At 32.3% G+C, this 24,448-nt stretch overlaps 1 protein-coding gene across 1 annotated transcript in view; it reads right to left on the reverse strand.

Moving 5' to 3' along the window:
• Nucleotides 1-24,448, reverse strand: part of LOC116429435 (uncharacterized) — a 217,128-nt gene that overhangs the window by 127,336 nt on the left and 65,344 nt on the right. Inside the window, exon 2 of the mRNA XM_076365293.1 lies at nt 512-697. Within this exon, the coding sequence (XP_076221408.1) occupies nt 512-697 (186 nt within the window). The remainder of the gene's footprint in view (nt 1-511; nt 698-24,448) is intronic.

The raw sequence follows: 24,448 nt of genomic DNA on the forward strand, positions 1-24,448 counted from the left end.
CTTACAAAAACATTGAACATTTTTAGATTCTTCATACTCATAAAAAGATTACTAGATTCAGTAGAAGATATTCTAGAACGACAGATTGTAAAGTGATACAAATTTTATATTTAACATTAAGACTACCGAGCATTTAATACGATTAATATGTAATCCCTATAAAAATTATAACAATAGATTATGTACAGTTTCTTCAAACATTCATTATAGTATTCAAGATTATTTCGAGTATTTAATGATTTTAATATATTGCGAAACAAGAAGCTGAATCCAGTCATTTTGATTGATACGGTAGTTTTACCGTTAATTAAATATTATTTTATATGGTAGAAAAATAAACAGCACGAACTTATAGGACGATCTGATGTGTAAAAACTATGAAAATCAGATAGAGAATAGGTAATCCAAAACTTGACCGAATTTTCGTGAAGTCCTGGGCTGGCCGTGCCATTTCTAGCTTGTTAAAGTCTCGGAGGCATGAAGCGTGTAAATTAAAGTGCATGTCTCTTACCATAAGGGACGCATTTCGGGATAGGATGATTCCAACCGTCGACGGTGCAAGTCAGTATTTTATGGCCCTTCAATCTACGGCTTGGTTCACACGAGTATACGGTCTGCAGAGTGCCATCTTTAAGGACCCTCTCTCTCACCGCGCCCCACTGAGGTGGCTGTACCAAGGGACAATTCCCGAGAACTCCTGGAAGTTGAACAAGAGACCTTTAATCATAGGGGTAGCTCCGGAAAGTAAAAGCGAAAAGATTATAAAATTAGAAAAAACATAAGAATACTCTGCCTCGTATGCCATTAAGATAGCAGTGATAGCAAGATTCCATTAAAGCACTGAAATTGGTCAATCAAACAATTTATTAATGACATAAAAGTAGAAACGGTTGTCATAGAGTATAAATAAAGCTTAATGTCGATGTGAATTAATAGAAATGTAAAATAACAGAAAAGATGCGGTAAATATTAGAGTAACTTACGTCGACATAAATATCCGTAATCTACTTGAATCGATTATTTCATTTTGAAGAAAAAAAGAAATGTATACCTAAAAGTGCAGACAGACTAGGAAGAAATTTGCTATATTTTTCTCTGATAGTCACTTGCAAAAGTGTTTCTACTTCAATTTCATTTTATCTAATTTTTTTACTGTCATATGTGAATTGAACTTGCTACCATTGATCTCAAATGCGTTCACACACGCCACAACGGTTGCTGTCTGAAAAAAATATCGAAAATTATTTCCTAGCGTATTAGCACCTTGATGATAGGTGTTTACACGTGAGACTACAATTTCCACAATCGACTCGTTCATTAATTATGAAAAACTTCGTTAATTCGGAAACTTTCATTTCTTCAAATATTGCAAGTGTGTAGAGAACCTTAAGAGAACCATCGACCAACTTTTTTGCCCCTTTTTAGGCTCTTCAGAGTGAATGTTACATGCATTTATTCCGCATATACTTTTCGACTTCAAAGAAAATTCGAAACTTTTCATAAAAAACGATAGTCGAGCATTTTATTTAAACAAAAAATATTTATTAATTCAGCGGCATCATTCCATAAATTAAAGAACAACCATTCGATCTTTTATTGAACCTATTTTTCATATTTGCTATAATTTTAAAAATAAACCGGAATACGGAGTAGTATATATATCTCCATTCAAGGGATGCTTTTGCCCTGAAGAACCGAAAGCGGTTAAAAAAGATTACTCTATATTTCTTTCAAGGCTCTTAAACCCCTGCGAAGTTTAAAAATTTTCAGAAGCGGATTGAAGTTTCCTTGTTAGCAAAAAATGTCAAATGCAACATAAAATATTTTGTCTTGTCCCAACAGATTATAAGCATAATAATCCACATATATCAAAATAAAATGTAGATTCCATACAACATGTGCTAAAACATATGGTCATAACTTCATTGGTTAAGTCAAGTGAGTAACGTCTTCCCATAATCCTTTTGACAAAGTGAATTCTCCATTTAACTATTTATAAATATAAACGTTTGGTATAACAAAAGTAACCTTGCCAGCTATTGTAGAAACACTTGTAATATCTCTGAGTCAGTTCAGTAAATTCATTTGTAATATCAGTATATTCGTCCCTCCATTTACGCGGAGTATCCGTTTCGCGTGGATTCGTTTTACGCCAATGAAAATCGCGAAAATAGAGTCCATCAGTCCAAAAGAAAACAAATATTGGAAAGAACATTTGGTAACAGTTTTAGAAATACATACTGATGAAATGAAGTATTTTCCTATATAAACTTTATTTAATTGTTATAACTGGATGGTTGTTTAATAAATTATATTCAGACAAATAAATATTTTGATACAAATTAATTTCATTTTAACCAATTCATAGAGACACAAAATCGATATTAAACAGAGAAGTGTATTATAAAAGCAAATAACGAACGTTCTGAAGTTTGACGCGCGTTTTAAATATTTCTAACACATACGCGTTTCACGCAAATCAACACGCTAAATGCCACGAAAATCTTTAGTGTTTCGCGTAACCCTTATTTTTTTGTAGCAAATATAAGTATGAACAATTATTAATTATTCAGCATCACAATCATGGCATTACACTATTACCAATTAGCTTTCGCTATTAAACATTTTTATGGAACATCAGTCATATTGAATATTATAATTGTTTTCAAGTGATTCGGAAATGGCGATCATCGATGACTGACATGACGTTTAAAGTATCAACAGAAAAATAATATAACGACATTTCAGAAAACAAAAGCAAATTTTAGTTGATGTCAGTAAATTCAGCTCTTGTATAAACAACACCGCCTAGATAATGTTATAATTTACCACGTAAAAAGGTACCTCATAAACAGAGTAACGAGCATACATATAGAAACTGTTGAACACAGATCTGTTATCACAGCAATGAACTACCGTTTACATTTAAATTAATCCTTTGCGGTCGAATACTGCCGCAATCGTGGCTCCAAGCTTTGATATCTAAAGTTGAAAATGACTAATGAATAATTTAAATATTTAAATTACGAGAGATTAGTATGTGGTTTTCTTCCTCTCTGGCATTTAAAGTCCGATGCATAATTTAATTTTTTCGGGAAAAGTTCTCAGCAGTTTAAAGAATTCTTTTCCGCAAAAAATTAACATTGGTGCTTACTTAAATTATACAAATCCAGAAACGGTTTACATTCCATTTAATGTAGGATCACGGTGAATGCGACGACAGTTTGGTAAAACGTTTGTACATAAACGGGTCTTTTTTACAAATGTTTACAAAATAGGAGGAAAGTTGGAAAAAATATCAAAAATTTTTAATTTGCCAGCTAATTTGCTAATTCTACCAGCTAAACGTTGATAGACCCAGATTTCCATAATTATGTGGCAAATTTTAAAAAGTGAATACCTTTACTCGTGCTACTTTCGAAGAGTGCAAAGGTTTCCTTTCAATAACTTTCTTCAGCTTGAAAACAGTCATTTTCCTTTTTTCGTTAATGAATTGAATTCAATCGTAAACTTCGAATCTAATGAAGTTTAATTGATGGAGATGCTTGAAGGCTTCAAGTCTTTGATTTGATTTATAACACAGAAGTAAATTACGGCAGCATATAATCGAAGATTGTCAATTAATTCGAACAGCACCTCGGAATTTTGAACGGGTGAAAAGATCAATGCTGAGATATCTTAAAGTTTGTATTCAAGCAAAAGGTAGTCAACCAAAACTTTCGTCTCGTATTCAGTCGAAAGTCCATCTGTCCTCACTTTAAGCAATTTCTGTGAAGCTGGGAAACAATTGGTATAATACAGACAGTTGTAACTCGGAAACAATGTCAGACAAAATGGATCTGTTTTCTTACTTTAATGTGACGAATTTCATTTCTTTTTTTTGCTTATTATTTCATTATCGATTGTATTATAATTTATTATTGTTGCTTTGTACACTCCTTACGCTTCATTTATATCTCTTTGTTTCCCGTACTAAAGGACATCTACCCGTCAAATAAATAAATAGATAAATTCATTAATTAAAATGATGCTTACATGTACTGTTAGATCAGTCCATGGCTAAACTAAGAAATTCTTATTAAAATGAGTTGAAACACGTCGTAAATCGATCTAGTTTTATCGATTTGAGGCAAATCAACCTTTAATTTCGTTAATTACATTAAGTCGGCAAGACTAGTCCGATTTCCATCGTGTTTCGACTCATTTTGATCAGAACAATATCAGAAATTCACTAGCAGTATATTTGAGAAGGTAAGATTAAAATTACTACAATTGAAATTTTCTTCGTTGCATATTTATGTTTGACACGTGCGGCATCGCTTTAAAGTCTCGCGTTTCGACCCTTGATCCTCAGAGGATTGTGTCTATCCCGCTTCCGCTCACTATATCGATTCTCTGACTTTGTCAGGCTGTGCTCGAATCAAGTCCTGGGAACAAATAGCATCATACTGTTTCTCTGCTCGGTTAAATTCCACTGCTGGAACTCGAATTTGTGGAATTTAAGCGAGCATCACTGTATTCGAAAGAAAAGCTGGTATAAGTTTTAGAAGTATATATTTATTTCACATAGATTGACAAAAAATAATAATAGTGACATACCAAAAAACAGAAGTAAATTTTTTCGTTATTATAAAAATGTATTATTTATTATTATTATAAACATTCAACCGTGTCTTCGTAGAAAACACTATGAACGTTCTTATTAGTGTGATTATTATTGTTTACAAATTCTAGAAAAATATATTTCTTGGACGTATGAATTCAGATCTCACAAATTGACATAGTATATAAACAACACATGACAACAGCACGAACAAAGATTCAAGTGTAATTCAGTTTGCATATCACTAAATCACTTTCTTCAATAACGTCTCAGAGAAGCATTTATTACCTTCTCAATGATTCTAAAAGGAGAACCCAGGAATGAGTGAATTTGACCCACCTAGTAGATTTAGTGCTAACTCTTTCTTCTGTTGTTCATTCCCCACCTACACTGTTTCCTTCGCCACTACAAATTTTTTATTTTGTACTTTTCAGTCTTTCCATTTTACTCTACCCTCCTGTCTACCTCTTAACTTCATCTATCCTACTTTCCTAATTCCTCCCGACAACTTTTCTATCTACTTTCTTTCTTCTTAGCCTACTTTTTCACGCCTTCCTTATTTCTTAAACTTCTAAAATGATTTTTCTACCTTATTTTTCTTCCGTACGTGTTTTCATGCAATTGTTTAGCTTATTTTATAATTCTGTCACACTCACAGATGTAGTAACCATTGAATAATTGCCCAACACCAAATATCTCAAGTGCACGGTAGTCATCCTCACCATTTGCATCAGGAGAAGCGTCTCTTTGAAACGCAACGAGACTCGCCTGCCGAGTAGTGTAACGTGACCCAGATTCAAATAATGAAGAAATAATACTCATTCAATGATAAAACTTTTTCTATTTTCGAGTACAGTAGGACTCCACATGTCGCGAACTAAAAATTGTACTGCTGGCCCTGTATAACACGATAAAAGAATTGCTGAATAACACTTATTTCTGATATGAAAACGTATGCTTCTTTGAATTCACCTAAAAATCAGTTTTATACTGAATCATGCGAGATAAAAAAAGCTTGCGTAAAGAATAGACTGTTGGACAGTAATTTCTATACATAATTAGTTGCGTTATTGTAAAAAGGAGCTTATTTCAATTATAGGAAATTAATTAATATATTATTTAAATAGAGCAATCTTTAAAAATGCTTAGCTATTCCTCTTAAATTTAAGCTCTTCTGACAACGATTGAATTTTAATTTTACCTACCTTTTTACTCTAAGTTATTCTGTATATAAAATGAAAAAATTAGAAAATGCATATTATTTTCTGTTTTATTACAAAAATATTTCCTTATGCAATTGTCCTACTGTATTTTAAATATAACATTCATTAATATATTCACTAATATACTTGTGAGATTTCGTAAATAAACTAAAACTCGTCACAATGTAATCTGAATTATATTTTCTTATTTATTAGGTGAAAAAGGTAAATAAGTCATTGTTATTTACTAAATGAGCTAATGTATTGCAAATTATATCGTGTTTAATCTCATTTTGATTTAAAAAAAACTAGCAATTGAATTAGTGTGTAAAGGTTTCATTCGATAAAAATAAGAAATAAAAAAATTTCGATTACAAGGTTGTTATTAAACTTGATGAAAGAAAGATACTCTTGACAGACTTTAATATTAAATATTTGTATACCCAAAATTTATTAGTATTTCTTTTACACACATCAAATTACGAGTAAGTACTTTTAGTCGATGACTAAAAGTTTGCAAAGCAAACTCTAATGATCAAAATTTGTGGAACACAGGATAGTTAATCTTGAACTCACGAAAATTGATGTGACTGCTGAATCGGGGAACCCGACAGTATCGATCATAGACTTATCGAATTTGGTGTTAACAAGCTAGAGTAACTTCGGAGTTGCGTGGATATCGGTAATCACTGAGGTCTCGAAATCCTTGGCCCATCTAGTACACTGAAACTTTAGCGTTACAGGGATTCTAGATGCCTCCAGTATTTCTTAGATTATCGACACCTTTGGTACTTTAATTACTCCCTAAATTTCTAACAATGCGGCCTGTGGATCTCATAACTGTTCTTTACGACGGTAAAACCAATACTTCATTCGGTACAATACTTGCCAAGGTTATAATTATAACAAGAAATTCTATGATAAGAGAAATTTCGAAACTTACATTTTTTATCGGATAGTAATACTTTTTTATACAGCAAAATTTATGACACATTTACAAAAGTTGTAATTGTACGCGCATAAACGGATCCTCAGGATTTTCATTAATTTAATTCTGGCCGATATTATATTATTAATTTTAATTATTATAATCGTTTCCTTATTTATTCCTGAATATGAGAATTCGAATTATGTTCAAAGTTTTCTAGAATTATTTTTTGTAACATGATAAGAAATTTCAACTAATTTCTCAATTAAATATTCCGTAATTAAGTATCCATAATCGCTCAAATAAAGTAATTTCAGGTGATTACTTATTGGTCACTGTTCAATTACCTGACGATACTGAATATTGTTAACGAACATAGAAAATCTTACTTGTTTTAACCGTTTAACAATTGTAACTATCGTTAAAACATGAGGAGGCTCCAAATACAATAACGTAAACAATATATATATATTGTCAAATAACAACACTATACATGTAAAGGTCAATTAGTATTAACATGACGTTACTCATTTCGAAAAATTATTTTATATAAATTGACACGTATACGATAGAGTTGAGTTGACTCTAACATATCCTCTGAATTTTGCGTTGAACTTTTCAGAAACTCAGAAATAGGCAAAACAGATATGACTCAGAAACATAGACAGCTCTGACAGTAACTCTCATGATACGCCATGATCATAAATAAGCGATACAAATTGCTTTTGCTCCTGTCCAATTTCAATGTTAGTATTTTATAATTGATAACGCCGTAACTTAATATATCAATGCCATCCTTATACTATCCTAGAAGATTAAAATGTCAGTGTCGTATGCTAATGCTCTGTGTCAGCTTGAGTTTCACACTCCAGTTACTCTCGGATAACAAGAACGTATCCTGTAAGTCTAATGGCAAGTCAATTTTAAATGTCAGATATATTAACACAATTTGTCATTAATAATGCCCGTATAATCGGTGTTATAATTAAATCCACTAATGTTTGCGAACTTATACGAAATAAATACGATAACAAGAGACAATAAAATATAAAATTAAATTTCATATTATCTTAACTTCAATGTAAACATATTAAAATCATTAACGGACAATTAATTTTATTTTGTGTAAAGATTTGCAGTATGTTTGTAATTCGGAAAATACAAAACACCTATTTGTAATTTCCTTAATTTTCAAAATTTTGATATATCAGCCTAAGTACACATTCCTCAAACATTAATGAAATGAAAAATGAAAAAAATTTATTTCTTGAAAGCTGTGGTCTAGAATTCCCCCGTAACGCGTTAATTGTCATTGAACTGCTTAAAAACAATTACAATATGTGAGGTGACTGATGTTGAAATAATCAATAATTATTTCTAATTATCTTTGCCATGAAAGAATAAGTGTTATATAAAACGGTCAAGATTCTAGTGGCAGTAAACGTGTTAAAGAATGATTGAATATTAATAAAAAAGTTAAGACCTACAATGTTGCATGCTATTTGTTAATATGTGGAAAATATTAATGTTAATCTATAAAATCATTTATAGAATACATATTATTATGTAAAATAAATTTCCATTTAAATATGACTTGCAACATACTAATTACAAAAATTCTATGTATCTATACTGTTTGCAAACGTATGAAACTCAATAAAATTAAAAATTTATCGACATTTAAAGTATTTCTTATTTAAGGACTATCGTGATACACATTGTAAAAAAAATATGCCTACATCAACTCTAGTTTTTCGAAATCAGATAATAATAACTTAAATTCATATTTTCTACAAGTTACGACAATCTCAAAAAAGAAGGTATGTAAACTATTGTTATAGGAAATACAATTTTAGTTTATCTCGGTTTCATAACTGTTAGTTATAGAAATGCACAGTGTACTAATAATACGATGTCATAATTTGTGAAACTTTACAGTTTTTGAACAGGAAAGCTTGTAATAAACTAACGAACCAAGGGTAATGAAGCCTATCACAGATTAATTAGAACTCTTTCCGAAAATCATAAACTTGACAATTATCCGCAAGCAATTAAACAGCGGTGCTTTCGAGCTCCGCGATATTCGCTACGTGGAATGAGTTCACGTTACTACTTAAGAAAGAAAAGTCGTTTCTTTGAGCAGCCCTATTCAGTACAAATTTCAAACATAATGTTTGAGATTTACGAAAACAGCATTAATAAAAAATAGTGTAGAAATCAGAATTGATATAATTTATAGTTCACTTATATCAGCTAACAATTAAATATATTCAGCTAGCAATTTTGATTTAGCAGAAATAAAGATTTTGTATTTTTATATGATTTTGCATGATTATTCCGTTTTCCCGTACCATTTTTGCGAAGAGGATATTTCAATACCTTTAAAAAATCGTATGTTCCTTTGTAATTAAATATTTTTATTAAAGAATCTTTTCAAACAGTATAAATTATTTCTAATAAGTAAAATACATTTATGACAGTAAATTACATATACGAAAAATAGTTAAGTAGTCATCTATGCGAGATTCAGTATACTATGAACCAGTTAACTGCGTTTGACGAGTACGGCCATCATCTTAAAGCTCGAAATGATACTATACAATTCCTTCAACAATAAATTATTTATTTGTTCACATAAACATGTAATTCGTTTTATTTGGTTCGTTTTGCTTTGGTTTTCCATGGAAATATACCCTAGGTGCATTCCTCCTGCGTCTAACGAGTACACAGCTCATTTTTTATTTTATTACGCGCTAATCGAGAGATTTTTCAAACAAAATTCCACAGTTGACAAATTGGAAACAATTGAAATTACAAATACTTAACAATCTAAATGATATCGGGCCGTCTCACCCAGAATTACCATATATTAAAATGAAACACCCTGCATAGTCCGTCCCAATTGCGTGAAAAGCCCTGTACAACAGTGAAATACCTATGGTCCAAGAAAATCTTAATGCGGTCCTACGTGGCACAAAAAGGAATTCCACGAAGAATAGCAGACGTATACTATGTACTGTCACAATATAATGTATTAGCCGTCGTGGCGTCTATTTCCTCCGAAACTAAACCTGTTAAAACTTTATCGCGCCGTCTGCCATCGAGGCAAATCGCGTTTCCCGTTTCGTCATGCTAAAACTGTTCTCCCACCCCTGCCCAACCCTCCCGTCAAACTGCCTTCCCTGGGTTTCGCCATCCGTTGCAGTCTATTTTCCGGAGACTACGCCGGTACTTCTCCCCCCGAAAGATGTGTTCAAACGATCTTTGACGATTTAGTCGCACTTCAAGAAATGGGGCGGCTGCGGGATGAACGATGGAGGGGTGGCGAGAGAGGCGAGCATGTTCTAAAACGTTTCTCTCCGGTTTCACTTTAACAAATCGTTGTATCGCGCGAAAGAATGGGCCGTGATGCACGGGATCGGGAATCGTGTCGAACAACAATGCGTGCTCCTCGCGCACGTGCATACACATCTTTTACGAATAGAATGCACGGTACACACACGCCGTTACCGTGAAATACGGCCACGCACAATTATGGACGGCACTGTAGCAGTAACTATTCACCTTCGAGACAGCTACCAGCTACCTTTTTAATCACCGTTCCTGATTTTTATTTATTCATGCTCGAAGATGATAATCACCGGTATTTATAGAGCACTAACATGCTTCTCTCGGAAACAGGTGCAATAATGTTTTTCACCCTTAGCACTCGAAGCTTTTTCTCACTGACATTACCGGCAACTCGAAGTAGTTTTAATAGAAAAAGCGTACGAACATATGAATACATGGTACGCACATGAATAGAATAGACGTATTTTACTGTTTCCTATCGATTATAGATATAGATGTTATAATATACTTCGTTACAGAATTATACAGTTTTTAATGAGAAATTTTAAACGGAGCTATTCCGGAGCTCTCGAATGTAAAGGGTTAATATTTGAAACAGAATATTTTGTTTTGTTTTTACTTATGGCTAGTGGACACATACACAGGTTAACACGTTGATTGCTACGAAAAACTTCAGCGTCTTATATATCACTTATTCTTTTAGAGTGTAAACATTTTCTTCTCTATTGGAGATTTATAAAACAGGAATTTATAGATACTACCATTTTCAGAGCAGAAAAGTAATCTTAGAACTGAGAAAATAATTCTCTGCAATGTTGACCGTTTTCGTCCAGAATAAAGAACAAGTGAACATCGCAAAGTAAATCGTTTCGCAAATAAGGAACGCTGAACAAAGTTTGAAATCTTAAAGCGTGAAGTATCGTCGGATAAACAAACAAGTTTGCTTTATCAGGCAACTCTGAGAAAGAAAGTTGCAGTTGCGTTTCAAAACAGAACAGGGCACAATGCTAAACTTTATTTCGTCGAAAATAGGTTCAGATAATCCAGTCACCTGAGAAAGGTTGAAAAGATGCGCCCGTTGTAACTTTGAAAGACTGCAATTAAAAAGTTCATTTCATAACGCTGAATATTTAATATTTATATGATCATTTACATATATCCTACTTTGTACGATCATTTTACATATAAAATCATTTTAAATTTAAAATATAAGAGAATTTAAAATTTTAAATATAACAGGATTTAAAATTTTAAATATAAAAGGATTTTACACATTCGCTATAAATGGGTAAAAATTCACAATCTACTAATTATAAGGTAACGATACAACTTTTCGTACTCGTTCACCATTGATAGGATTTTTAGTTCAGTCTTTATTAAATTACTAATTGTTTAATACTCATTTTGGAATTTTTATCCTTTATACCCGTAAAATTTCAGGAAATGGAAATTTTTCAAATCGCCAAAGTGTTTTTTGTGTATAAACAGAAGTATATCAAAATTTTCGTAAACCTTTCAATTGTTATATATTTTCTTACACATATACGGTATCGCATTTTAATCTATAAAGACAATTATCTCCAGATCGTTATTTTAAAAATGTTTCAAATCCAATTTTTTTGTTTTGAAAGACAGTAATTTGGAACACTTACAATTAGTTTGTCCCTAAGGGAACATGTATAGGATATACGCAAGTCACTACTATTTTTTCAATTATAATCATATAATTCTGCCGTATCAATCAATGCAACAGATCAATCTTTACAAAGAGATAAATTTATGTACATTAAGAACCCATCAAAATATAAAGAATACTTCCAGGACTGATTTACATCGCCATATAGGATAAAATAAGGCACCCTGCATATTGTTTCATTATCTTGTTTTTAAGAAATGTGATTCGTGGATATTTTAGAGAATTTCCATTTAACGACCTTATTTCCAAACACTTCTATTTATAATCTGTATTTATGAAATTATGATATATCCACATTTCATCATTTTTTCCTTCCCAATTCTAAAAAAATTGCTTAGTAATTCTATTTTCGTGAATACTAACAGTTTTATAAACCGCTGACAGTGCGCCCGGAGTGCCTCTTGGGTAAAACAATCCGACGTGCGACTACTCTGTGTATTGCTATTCAAGCCTGCATGGCAATCAATGGTTACAGCAGATGTTGAAAATGTCGGTATCAACAACGATGAAAGCTCACGAGGAGTCACAGAGAAAGGAAACATGTTCCACGCAGACTTTCAAGTAGGACGATCGCGAACGTTCCTATCGGACAACTGGCGGACTGCTACTCGACACGATCCTGCTTGTAAACACGGAAAGCAGAAATTTCTCGTGTAAACACACCCTCGACCTGCGACCGTAAGGTGCAGCACTCGATAAACCACATACAGGCTAAGGTACACAAACTGATATATACTGTTTTACATGCACTACCCTCTAGAAATGAATACATTTTTTTCAAATAAATATAAAAGAAGTTTCTCTTTCGAAATTGTTGTTTAGCCAGTTAACTGCGTTTGACGAGTATACACGCCATCTTAAAGCTCGAAATAATAATAATTGCTTCAACGACAGATTATTTATTTTTTCAGGTAAACATGTAATTCTCTTTAGTTTTACTTTGGTCACTCATTAATTTCGTCCTGCGTTTGACGAGTACACGCTTCATTTTTTAATTTTTTATTTATGTTTGAGTTTATTTTAAAGTGGTCACATTAATAGTGAAGTCATTAGCGACTACATTTGAACAAATTACTTATCACTTAATGGTACTTAATAAATAGTACAAGATTTTCGGAATACATTGCACGAGAGACTTTTGAAACTAAATTCCACAGTTAATAGGTTAACTTTTCAACTACCGAATTCTTTTTTTGTTTCGCGTGGAGACAAAATTCAGTTAAAATGAATAAACAGGCAGGAAAATTTTAACAAAACAATCAAATGATAAAGTTATCTCCGCCACTAAATCGAATTGATTTATTTCATAAAATAGACGGCTTGTTTGCCCAATTGAAATTTTTAATTACCTTCTTAGATATATTATCCCATTTATAGCCTAATTGTAAGGGTTAATACAATACTACATTTTTGGTGATGAAGTTATTCATTCATTGTTGTATAATACAAGAAATTCAGAAACTTTATAAACGTATTATGTGTGTATATCTTTTATTTTAACGGAATATATTTTATATCATATATTATTATATTATACATTATGTGTAATATCTATTAATATAAGAATGAATATCTTTCTATAAAAAGTACAGTAGGTATAGAAATTGGGAAACGCTTCACGGAATCGTTCAATCATCTTCAAACGTTAATAGGAAATTCTTCAACAACCCTTGTTGTCGTCTTCTTCGTTCGGAGAATAAAAAGTGTTCCAATACTTGCCCTGCCACCTAACAATTTTTCATAATTTTAACCTAAAGTTAGATACCATATTATTTTATAATTAATCAAAAAATTATTTTAACTATGTTCCTTTTTTTTACATCGTTAAATATTTTATTTTATTCCCCTAATGCGCATAGAATATTGTTTTCTGTTCATAATATCTAGACAAATAATTTCTTCAATGACCACGCTGAAGATTTTAATTACGCTCATTTCTGCAAGGAAAGTACTACATATCGAAGGTTTATTTATCATAGAATATATTATAGAAAATAAATATTCACGAATGACGATGACGTATTCACGATTCAAATAATTTACATAGATTATTTATCGTTTTCTTCGACGTCCAATCGAAAATTGATTGACTGGTTTAATTTGTCTTTTGCAGTAATATATTCTGAAACCCGATTACCTTTTTCCTGCCATTTCGCGTTTTTACAGAATCATGTGATTATACAGCTACTTGCCAATACAACATCAAAGCAGTAACGTTTGCAATATGTACACAGTGTCCCAAATATATGTATTTATATATTAAAAGTATATGCAACAGTTATAAAATCTCTTTTGACTGTCATACCTTGAATTTTGAAATTTGAAGCCTTAAAAATAAAAAAACGAAAACTTTAATAGTATACACAATAAATATATACATGTAGAATATCTACATACGCATAATCTTTAATTTAAGACTGGATGATACGCTTAACAATTTAAAACAGTGAAAACACTAATTTAACAAATATTAATATACCTATAACATGTACAACTTAATACCTATAACAATTTATATAAACAAAACTTCTGAGTCATCGTATAAAACACTTCTATGATTAAAGTGTGTAGAAGAAATCATAGAATAACCAACAAAAATTAGAAAATTAGGACAACACACATTTATTTTCGTTTATTTAGATCATCAATTTTAACCAATCAAAAATACTGTTTCACGAACGAAATATAACAAATAACAAATAAAACCGAAAAGGCATTTTAAAGTGGTTGACGGGGAAAGCATAGAGCGGGCCATTTGTGATCGTGCAGCGACCGGTTATCTATCGGAAAATGCAAATTTACAACGTCTGGGAACAGTATACATTTTTAAACCACCCTGTACATGCGGGGCGAGCAATCACGCTACTCATCCAACATTCATTATTCCTGGTCGTCGATTGATCCAGCCTGGTCCAACCTGCCATATCAGGACAGACACGGTTGTTGAGATTTAAAAGCTCCGACGTTCGTTTCGTCTGCTCTCTTCGACCGTGATGTTGGTAAACCTGCGTGTACTACGCCCTCCGAAACATGAGATCAAGTGTTTGTGCATACGTTTGCACAAGGCGGGAACGAGGTAAAGCTATGCCCACGAAACCCTCTCTGAGCGTTCCCTTCCTTCCCGTGGAGATCTTCCGATGTCCCATGCAATTTAACGCTTTTTGCTGTCACTTATGTATATGTATGTATATATATATATACATATATATATATATACATATTATATACATAAGTGATATATATTTTTTATCATATGTATATATATATACATATATATGATATACATATACGTATAATTGTAAATTACTAAACAAAGTATAAAGTATTTATTTATTTATTATATACTTTATATTTTGTTTAGTAATTTATAATTATATGTACAATTTTTATATATCTCTTAAAATATATAATATCTTTATACATCTTTTAAAATACATCATATTTTCCATAGATACATATTATACACTTTCCAAGCAGGGGAAAGTAAGGCAAAACCGAACGATCAGGTAAAACGGGACAATAATGTTTTTCATAAATTAAGTGCTCGTATCGAATTGATATCGCATGACATGGTTTTAATAAGTCCACGATTTAATTTGAGATCGACTACAGAACAGTGCGTAAGCTATTTTTCGATTAAAAGCATTAGAAAGATATTCAGTGAAACAGTTTTGATGTTACGTAGATGTTTGATGCATTCTTATCTACCTTTCGATTCCAAAAATTTAACAAGATGACTATAGTACTGGATTTTAATTTGCTTCAGCTGAATTTTTGACACATTGGTTATTTCTTTATCTCATGTCAAACTGTAAACTTTAAATGCTGTTCTAAATTATGATGCGTGGAGCAAAACGGGACATTTTAGCACAACAGGAGTCCTTTGCTATGTGCTTTATTTATAATTTTAATTGGTTACGTGTAATCGTATCGATGTATAGCAAATTATAATCGAACATTTACATCACGTTTTGTCTTTTCTCATTAAAAAAAAACAACTTTAAAAAATGTATCATAAGTACACTTGTTCTAAATACCCATTTATTTACTGTTTAAAATTTTGTGGAATTTTGTCTAATTTAGTAATGACCAATCATTTCTTTCAGGAAAGATTCACATGTATAATTTTTAAGTTATTATAAATCATCGTTTTTAAATCCTCTGCAATGTGCGTATACAGCTCTGGCCACGTTAATTGTCCAAACAATTTTTAATAATATTCAGATTGGAAGATCTTGCAAGACAACCTACAATATAAATTCTTTTGCTAGAGAAATAAATATATTATTTTCCTCGCATGCACTGCAAGATTATCTTGAAAAATAGTTATTTCCAGCAATTTTTGTGTCACGTGCGTTTATCGACTGATCCATCATTTCCGGACACCTGTTATTCATTTTCCCGATAACAGCTTCAGTTTCCATTTTTTTCGTGATAGCCAGTAACGGTTCGAATCATAACACTGCTACCTCTCATTTGACAGCAATTCAAAAAATTCTTTATTTAAATTGCGTTAATAACAATTAAATCTGTCAGATCCATTCAATTCAAATTTTAATCAAATGTGTGATAATTTCTTCAGATACGTCTTGTCCTGCATTTTCCTTCGTATAATGTGTTTGTACTTTTGCAAAGTATGTCTCATTCTATTCGTATCAGCATTGGCATCATCAACTTTAACAATTTGCCCTATATTTATCTAAACATTCGCTGCTGTTCTTGAAATTACTCGTCCATCTTGAATAATTATACTTCGTGGATGACAAAAACCCTTCTTATTTCCATAATTTTCTAGGTTTCTAAATAAATTTGTCATTACCTTCTAACTTCCATTCGTAGCTTTTGTTGTTTGTCATTAAGTACTGCTTTCCTTTTGATTTATTTGCTCTCACAGACCTCTACATAAAATATCTTGAATTTTGAAACCAGTGAAATTCTTGTTATATAGTTGATATTATTGCTATGTAGAGATATCTAAATAAGTGAAAACCAATAAACACAATAAATTTTTTTATTAGTTTAAGTTCACGTCCATACTTGAAGATTAACACTATTTCTACCGAAGATGTCGACAGACATTTTCTGAAATTTTAACTTAAAATTATTTTCCACGTTTAGTCGTATATTCTGCATTGACTTTTTGACCTTTCCAATAACGATTATAAAATGAAATATAGGAAATGTCGAAAATTCAATTAAAGAGAAATGATTAAACTGAGAAAATAATTTTTAGTTGAAATTTCAAAAGGTGTCTTTTGACACCTTCGGTAGGAATAGTGTTAAAGAATATTTAATAAGTGAGAAACATTAAACGAAACCGTCAAGAAAGATAGTATTAACTACCAAAAAGTTTAACGCGAGACATAGCCAACATTTGATGTATAACAGCAACAACAATAGAACTATAGACATACAGTATTACTTCTGATTACACTGCAACGAAACTTTACTACCCAAGGCATCGATTGTGTACATTGGAATTCGTGACGAATTCCAGGTGGAAAGCAGTAGCAAATCGGAAAACGTCCCGGACGGATTTGCATACAGTAGAAAATTCGGAGAAAAGTCGAGGAATTTCAAATGTCGCCACGGAACGGTTTAAAGTTTCGAAATTGGAAATTGGAAACGCACACCGCAGCTCCCGCTGTATGTAGGTCATTTAAGGCAAGCGCTTTCATTCGTCACTTCCTCGTATTCGCCACGATTCGTTGCGCCGTGCTTTCGAGTTTACGTGGAACTCTTTACGAACTTCTCCATCCAGCCTTCGGATCTATACACCTTCAAACTCAACCGTCAGATTTCCCCCCATTGTGCATCCGTCGAAAAAATTCGTCCGACGATTCGATTGCTGAATTTTAAATGAGTTTCCTATTTTTACTTTCCTAGACATACGAAGTATAGCAAAAACTTACAATTGATTCTTACCATAAAGATATTTTACCTTCTTCACTGGAAAGACGGCTTGTAATATTTAATTTTGTGTAATGCACCAACACACAAGTAAAATAATCCTGTCCGTTAATTAATGAAGATATTGCTGCATGTTACGTGCGACAAACGGTGAACAAATAATATGGTATAGGAAATTATAAACTAAAGAAAAAAAGGAAAACGAAATGAAAGAATAAGAAGGTGAGATAAAGATGGATAATAGAGTGAAATTATATCACAGAGTAATAACAAAACTGGTAGTCAGGCTTGGGGCTCACATTATACCTTCCCAACTCTTATAGTGCCGAAAAAAAACAAAAAGATGAACCTAAATGATCCCACCAGTATCTAAAATGTATGTAAACTTTTCAGACAAATAAACCTTCTAAATTCATTATAATTAAGATACATCTATTAAAAAATCTTGTATTATTACTCATACAACTAGTATAATATTAAACAATAAGGTATTGTATATCAAGTATTATTAAGTAGTCACTAATTAAAAATTATTAAATGGCCACTAATGATTTTATAGTTAACGTGACCACCTTAAAATAAATTCAAATATAAAAAAAGACGAAAGGGTAATTCCTGTGGGGATGGCTTTGCTTCTATTATCTATTATTCTATTATCTTCTACAAATAACTGATACACTTACACTTACAATTGATGTTTTCTATTTGTAATCTTAATTCTTGTCAAGTTTGGTGTTCTAATTCTTTTCGTTTTCATTGATATATATTTCGAACAAAATATGGCATATGATAAATGTCGGTAAATCTAGTGTTAATGTTGAAGGGGAATACTTTATAAATCAATAAAACCATTAATCCAAACTGATTTGCGACTTTTCTCATTTTTCCCCGAAACTTTTACATCGACGCACGTATTAAAATGATGTATTTCACTGTTTAACCCAGTTCTGGTCATTGTCCTCCTCTATTAATCAAAATCTTATACGCCAGTATGCCCATAATTAGAAATCCTCATACTTCGAACTGACGAAAACTCGCAGACTGGACAGAACCGGCCATAAATTAGACGTATGACGTGTACTGGGGGCACGGAATGGCTCCCAGGTGACACGCCGCTTCTAATACATCAACATTATAAGCTGTTTCTCTCAACAGTCGGCGAATTACCGTGACAGCCGTGTCTCGAAGCGCTTTTCCGGTTCATTGTCATGGAGATCTATTATTATGAGCCGGGAAACGACGGTACACCGGCAACTGTTACATCCCTCCTGCCGATAACAATCGATTCACGAGAAATATTAGAATTGATTCGGACGTCGATTTAGCTGACAACAATGGCCGGAACGTGCGGTACTGGTAGCACGGCTCGTTAGCCTTCCTCTTTGCACGCGGACACCAATGTACGAGCTGCCCGCCGAGTTCCAACATTATTGCACACATTTTATAATGAACCTGCCGCCGTGTCTGAATTTTTTCGTCCATTAATCAGCCTCACGACTGACGCGTCAGTTGTCGTCGACGGATATTGCAATTAACGCATTGCTTGCGGCCACCGTTTTCCGCATTTGTGAACATGTAATGATCAAATCCAGGCGTTCACTGTGAGGTTGCAGTCCTTCGTTTTTAACCTTTGTCTTATTTAGGACGGTGATTTCCGTTGACCGCCTGCGAAGCAACCCTTTGCACTCGAAAAATGCTTCGCTACATAGTCAGCAATGAAAATATTTGAACAGCATGTGTGAGAAATAAATTACCATTACAAACATTGTACACTTTATGGTAGTACTGCGTATGATGGTATTAATATGCGTATATTACTATAATAATATATATATTTACATAGTAAAGGTATAATATTTTCTTTTTAATTTCATTATACCGTATATATTGTAATAATATAGCATTTAAAAAATATTATCACTTGTTACGAAATTCCACGAGCACCTCACGTGAATACTTCCGTTTCAAAAATATACGAGTATACTGTCGATTTAACTGTTCTCAATTTTTTTCAACGTATTCTCATCTCTATACCTGTTTTAAAACTTCGTATAGGCCAATTCAATTTTATCTCTCATATTTGGCAGCCAGACCTATACGAACTCGCGAACCTTCAACCGCTAAACTAGGCAATAAGCTTATTACAAGAGAAACCCACGGAAAATACCCCACAGGCGAAAAAAGGAAAACGGCACATACTTCCATAATCTGCAGAATTGCTGTATGTTTGAAGCGTATTCGGTGGGCGTGTTCGGATTACGCAGTGTAAAAAAGAACTGATAAAAGCACTTATAAAAAGATTAAAAAAGTATTTGCATTTTCTGGAAAATTACACATATTTCATTGTATTCGTCAAATATTATAATCTATACCAAATCAGTTAAAAAATAGGCAATTCGTGTTTATTTTGTTCGTCTTCGAACATTGTCGGGAATGGTGCACTTCCGTCGTGAATTTAAATCCTTTATAAAATTTTGACTTGTTGCATGTAGATTATTTTGCAAGTTAATTTATCATTATTTCAATTGTACTAACCTTATATATTTTGTCGCTACTAAAGGTGCTTTAATATTCGATACAAAATAAAAGAACAAAATCAAAGTATATATAACATAAAGAATACTTCAAATGATTTTTTTCATTCAACTGTAATTATTTCATCTTTAATATGACTAAAAGAGAAAAATAATAAGAATAACAACACCCACTCCGAAACGATTTGAATAGAATATCTGAATATCTCAAATTTTTTGGAGAATATATAACTATTCACATTTATGCATATAGATCATATCAGCGAGTCCACAAACCCCTAATGATGCCAGCTGCAATGTCAGCAAAACAACGGGAAATCTTCCCTAACGAACACAACTCACATACGGAAACTTTGAACACTCATCATTTAAATAATAGTTTACTCATTCCTCGAAATAACTCGAATGATGAGTAGTAGAAAATTTTTTAATTCACATGAAATAACATAATTGATTTCGGTATTTTGAATGGCATTGTGATCTTAAATCGGAATATTTTTGCAAAATGTATAACACTTTGAACATTTTTGAATTGTTAACACTAGAACTACCGTACCAGTCAAAACGACTGGTTTCGATTGTTTGTTTCGCAATTATTGATACCTTTAAAGCATTAGATATCCAAAATGACTTAAAAAATGAATAGTTCGATTATAATGAATGTCTTAAGAAACCGAAAATAATCGATTGTTACAATATTTATAGAGATTAGATATCAATCGTATTAAATGCTCGGTAGTTCTAGTGTTAATACTTCTAATCTTAGTCTAAGAAGTACTTTAGAGTACTTTTAATGTGTCTTCACTGTAATACATACGAAATAAAAGTAATAAAATAATTTCTTGTGTTATTCATACGAGGAACCAGAAGTTGTGAAATTTATTCCAAATTCTATTCAAATATGGAGAAACTTAATGGATTCCCTTCTTCCATCAAAAAGGTATACTTTCTCACGGATAGAATTATTCAAAGAAAACGTAGGTGGATTTTGTGAGAAATGTTCGATTCCTTTCTCTGGAACTTCTTTGAGTTCTCTGATAAGGAAGACATTGCTTTATGAGAATAGAGATCAAATATTGGTAGGAGATTTCATTATTCTGCTCCTAAAGGGGATCAATATTGTCGTAGACTGATTCATAATATTTACATAATTTGTTACGTGTGTGTATTAAGAATGCACGAGTGAAAGTGCATTCAGAAGATAGGACAGTATCAAAACTTATTTAATACTAGAACTACCGCATTTAAGATGATTAATATGTAATCCCCGTAAAAATTTGGACAATCGGTTAATTTGAGATTCTTCAGACATTTATTATAGTGTTCTTCGAATAATCTTTTAAGGTATTAATAATTGCGAAACAAGAGAACCGAAACCAGTCATTTTGACTGGTACGGTAATTCTAGTGTTAAAAATATTCTATTATTAAATTACATATTAATCATATGAAACGCACGGTTGTTCTAGTGTTAAAGTAATATCGGAACAATGAAAAGAAACTTTGAATTGGACAAGATACATGGAGGAAGAAGGTCGTGAGCGAAGCCGTGAACCGTGAGGAAGCAAATCCATCTCGTATCCCTAAACGCGCGTACACGTTTCGCTGTCGGATGAAATGGGACTCGAACTCTCCATTCCGACGAAACGAGATTGACTGTAAAAGTCGACATTGTTGGCCGAAAGGAAGAAGAACGCGAGGCCTGACCCGGAAAAGGGTCACAGAGAGTGGCTGTATATACACGCGCAAAAGTACAATCGCCTCGGGAGAGACCTTATCGAGCGAAACAAGTCGAGTTGGCAAAATTGCTTTCCTGGCGCGGACGATTAACTCCCGAATACTCATCGTCGAATCAGCGAACTATGGTTCATTAACGTTCAGCCGCCGCCACCGAGCTCGAACGAAACGAACTTTGACCGTTAATCGTGTTTCACGAATTGGCCCGTAAGAAAGCCGACGGATTTCTTGATTCTTGATACCCCACGCGTTTTACCACCTTCGCTACTCGTTTCCGGAAACGGATCCTTGATTGCGGATTTGCTGATCTTAACGCGAACTAAAAACTTTTATGCGTACGTTGAGTTCTATTCACTATGAAATATTTTTTACAGATTAGCTGATGTTAACATGCAGTGAGAACTTTTATGCATATATAGATTTTTATTCACTATAAGATGTATATTAAAATTTTCAGTCAAAGTTTTTAACCCTTTTCGGTCGAGAATTTGTCAAACTTCTAAAAGCTCTTTCCAGGAAAAAACGAATTATGCATCGAAATATTAAATACTAGAAAAAAATCATATCGTAATCTCTTGTTCTTCGAATAATTGAAATGTTCATGTGCAGTTTTTGATTTTAGATATTAAAACTTCAAATTCGAGTGACATTCGGTCGCAAAGGGTTAATACTTTCAGTATTGAAAATTTTGTTCCTGAATACCTTTTTATATTCATTGTATTGATGTCTATATGCATGTTAAATAGGTTTGATTATAATTAGTATGTAATAAATATGGCGATTTTTATAATATTTCAGTAATCTTACTGTATTGCCTTCATTTCTTAGTGTAACAAACAAACTAAAATTTTTATTACCAATTATCAGTGAAATAGATTTCTAATATTCTTCCGTTAATTTTTAAATGGCGGATAATCTGAATTCCTCAGTTTCTTAAAACTAGGGAAAGTAATGTAATGTGAAATTCAATGTAGACCAAGTTTGAAAAGTTAATTCCAAATGAATTCATACAAGTACGCTTACTTGCAAAGGAAAATTTCGCAAAGTTTTCAATCTCATATATTTTTAACCTTTTCCCAAGAAAAGGGAAGTTTGAACTGATCGAAAGTCTAAGGGAGTTAAAAATTTTAAGAGCAAAATCTTCTCTTTTATAGATTTTTTAACTAAACAATGTAATTTTTCTCAGTTGATCAGTATGAGTTCCAGCCCTATACAATTAATTGTTGAATTAAATCAGAAATTTTTACCTACACTATATCTATTTTGCATCCATAACTCGAACCTGAAGGGAATAGAAAAAATGTTTGAGTTTTAGAGTAAAAAAATTTCAGCAAGCAAAAATCCGATTTATAGAAATTTTGTAAGAGTCTTCAACTTATGTAGATATAAAGAAAACCAAATTAAAATGTTAAAAGTTTGCAATAAATATAAATTTTAATTAATAAAAGTAATCTATAATTGTACTTCCTGTTCATGTTTTAGTGTAGGTCTATCAAATCTTTCGTGTATAGTACAACAATTTTAGTGTATAGTAAATGATTGATATGTGGAAGTAAGTTTCGACTTATAGAGATCAGAAGCTATTGGAATCCGAATTGTAAAGGTAAAATGCATCTGAACACAATTAATGAAAATAAAATACATATGAAAATAGAATAAAATAAAAACACATTGCAGGGGGGTTTATAGTGAAGCGGAAGGGAACGAAAAAAATTTTCGAGTTTCGACGTTCCACCGTAGTACACGAAAAAGTCTATCAATCACTGTAGGACTCATTGTGTAGGACATTCAAAAAACTTGTTGTACCAGCAAAATTTGGTCGAAGGCAGTCCACATTTCATGTGCACTAGCCCAATAATTTCATCTCATGGGTCAGCAGCTTCAACGTAACAAAGAACATTGTTGCCAACGTGTCCGTGTGTGCGAAAAGTATGCACACCGAGGAAACAAGAAGGTATCCTTTATGCTTCAAAAAATTTGCTGTTTCTGGCCTTTCTCTCCGCTTGACAAGAGAATTCGAGATGGAAGGCTGGATTGTATATATTCAACTTTAGAGTACTACTCCTGTGCCCCGTTGTAATTTGTGTTCTTCGACGGTGGAGATTTGTTCGCGATGAAAACGATGAAGAAACGACGATATCGGTGACACTTGACATACATTCAATTCCGTCGATCCGTTGCTAATTAAAATTTTCAAGTATATGTAAGTATAACGCCGAACAGAAATTGTTGATCACTTGTTTCGCAACGACTTTTGTTTTTTTCGTGAAAAACGTGCTGATGGTTGCTTGAACTTTTATACGTTCAACATTTATAAATAAATCTCAACAAAAATAGTAATGAAACATTATAAAATAATAGATTAGATGGTGTTATTTTTTACTTTTCCTTATACATTATGCGATATCTAAGTACTTTTTTTTAAATTAATGATTACCTCAGGTGATAAAATATTTTTAGACGATAGTAAAGTTGAACATTTTTTAAT

Source organism: Nomia melanderi, chromosome 3, assembly GCF_051020985.1.
Source record: "Nomia melanderi isolate GNS246 chromosome 3, iyNomMela1, whole genome shotgun sequence".
NCBI classification, from domain to species: Eukaryota; Metazoa; Arthropoda; class Insecta; order Hymenoptera; family Halictidae; genus Nomia; species Nomia melanderi.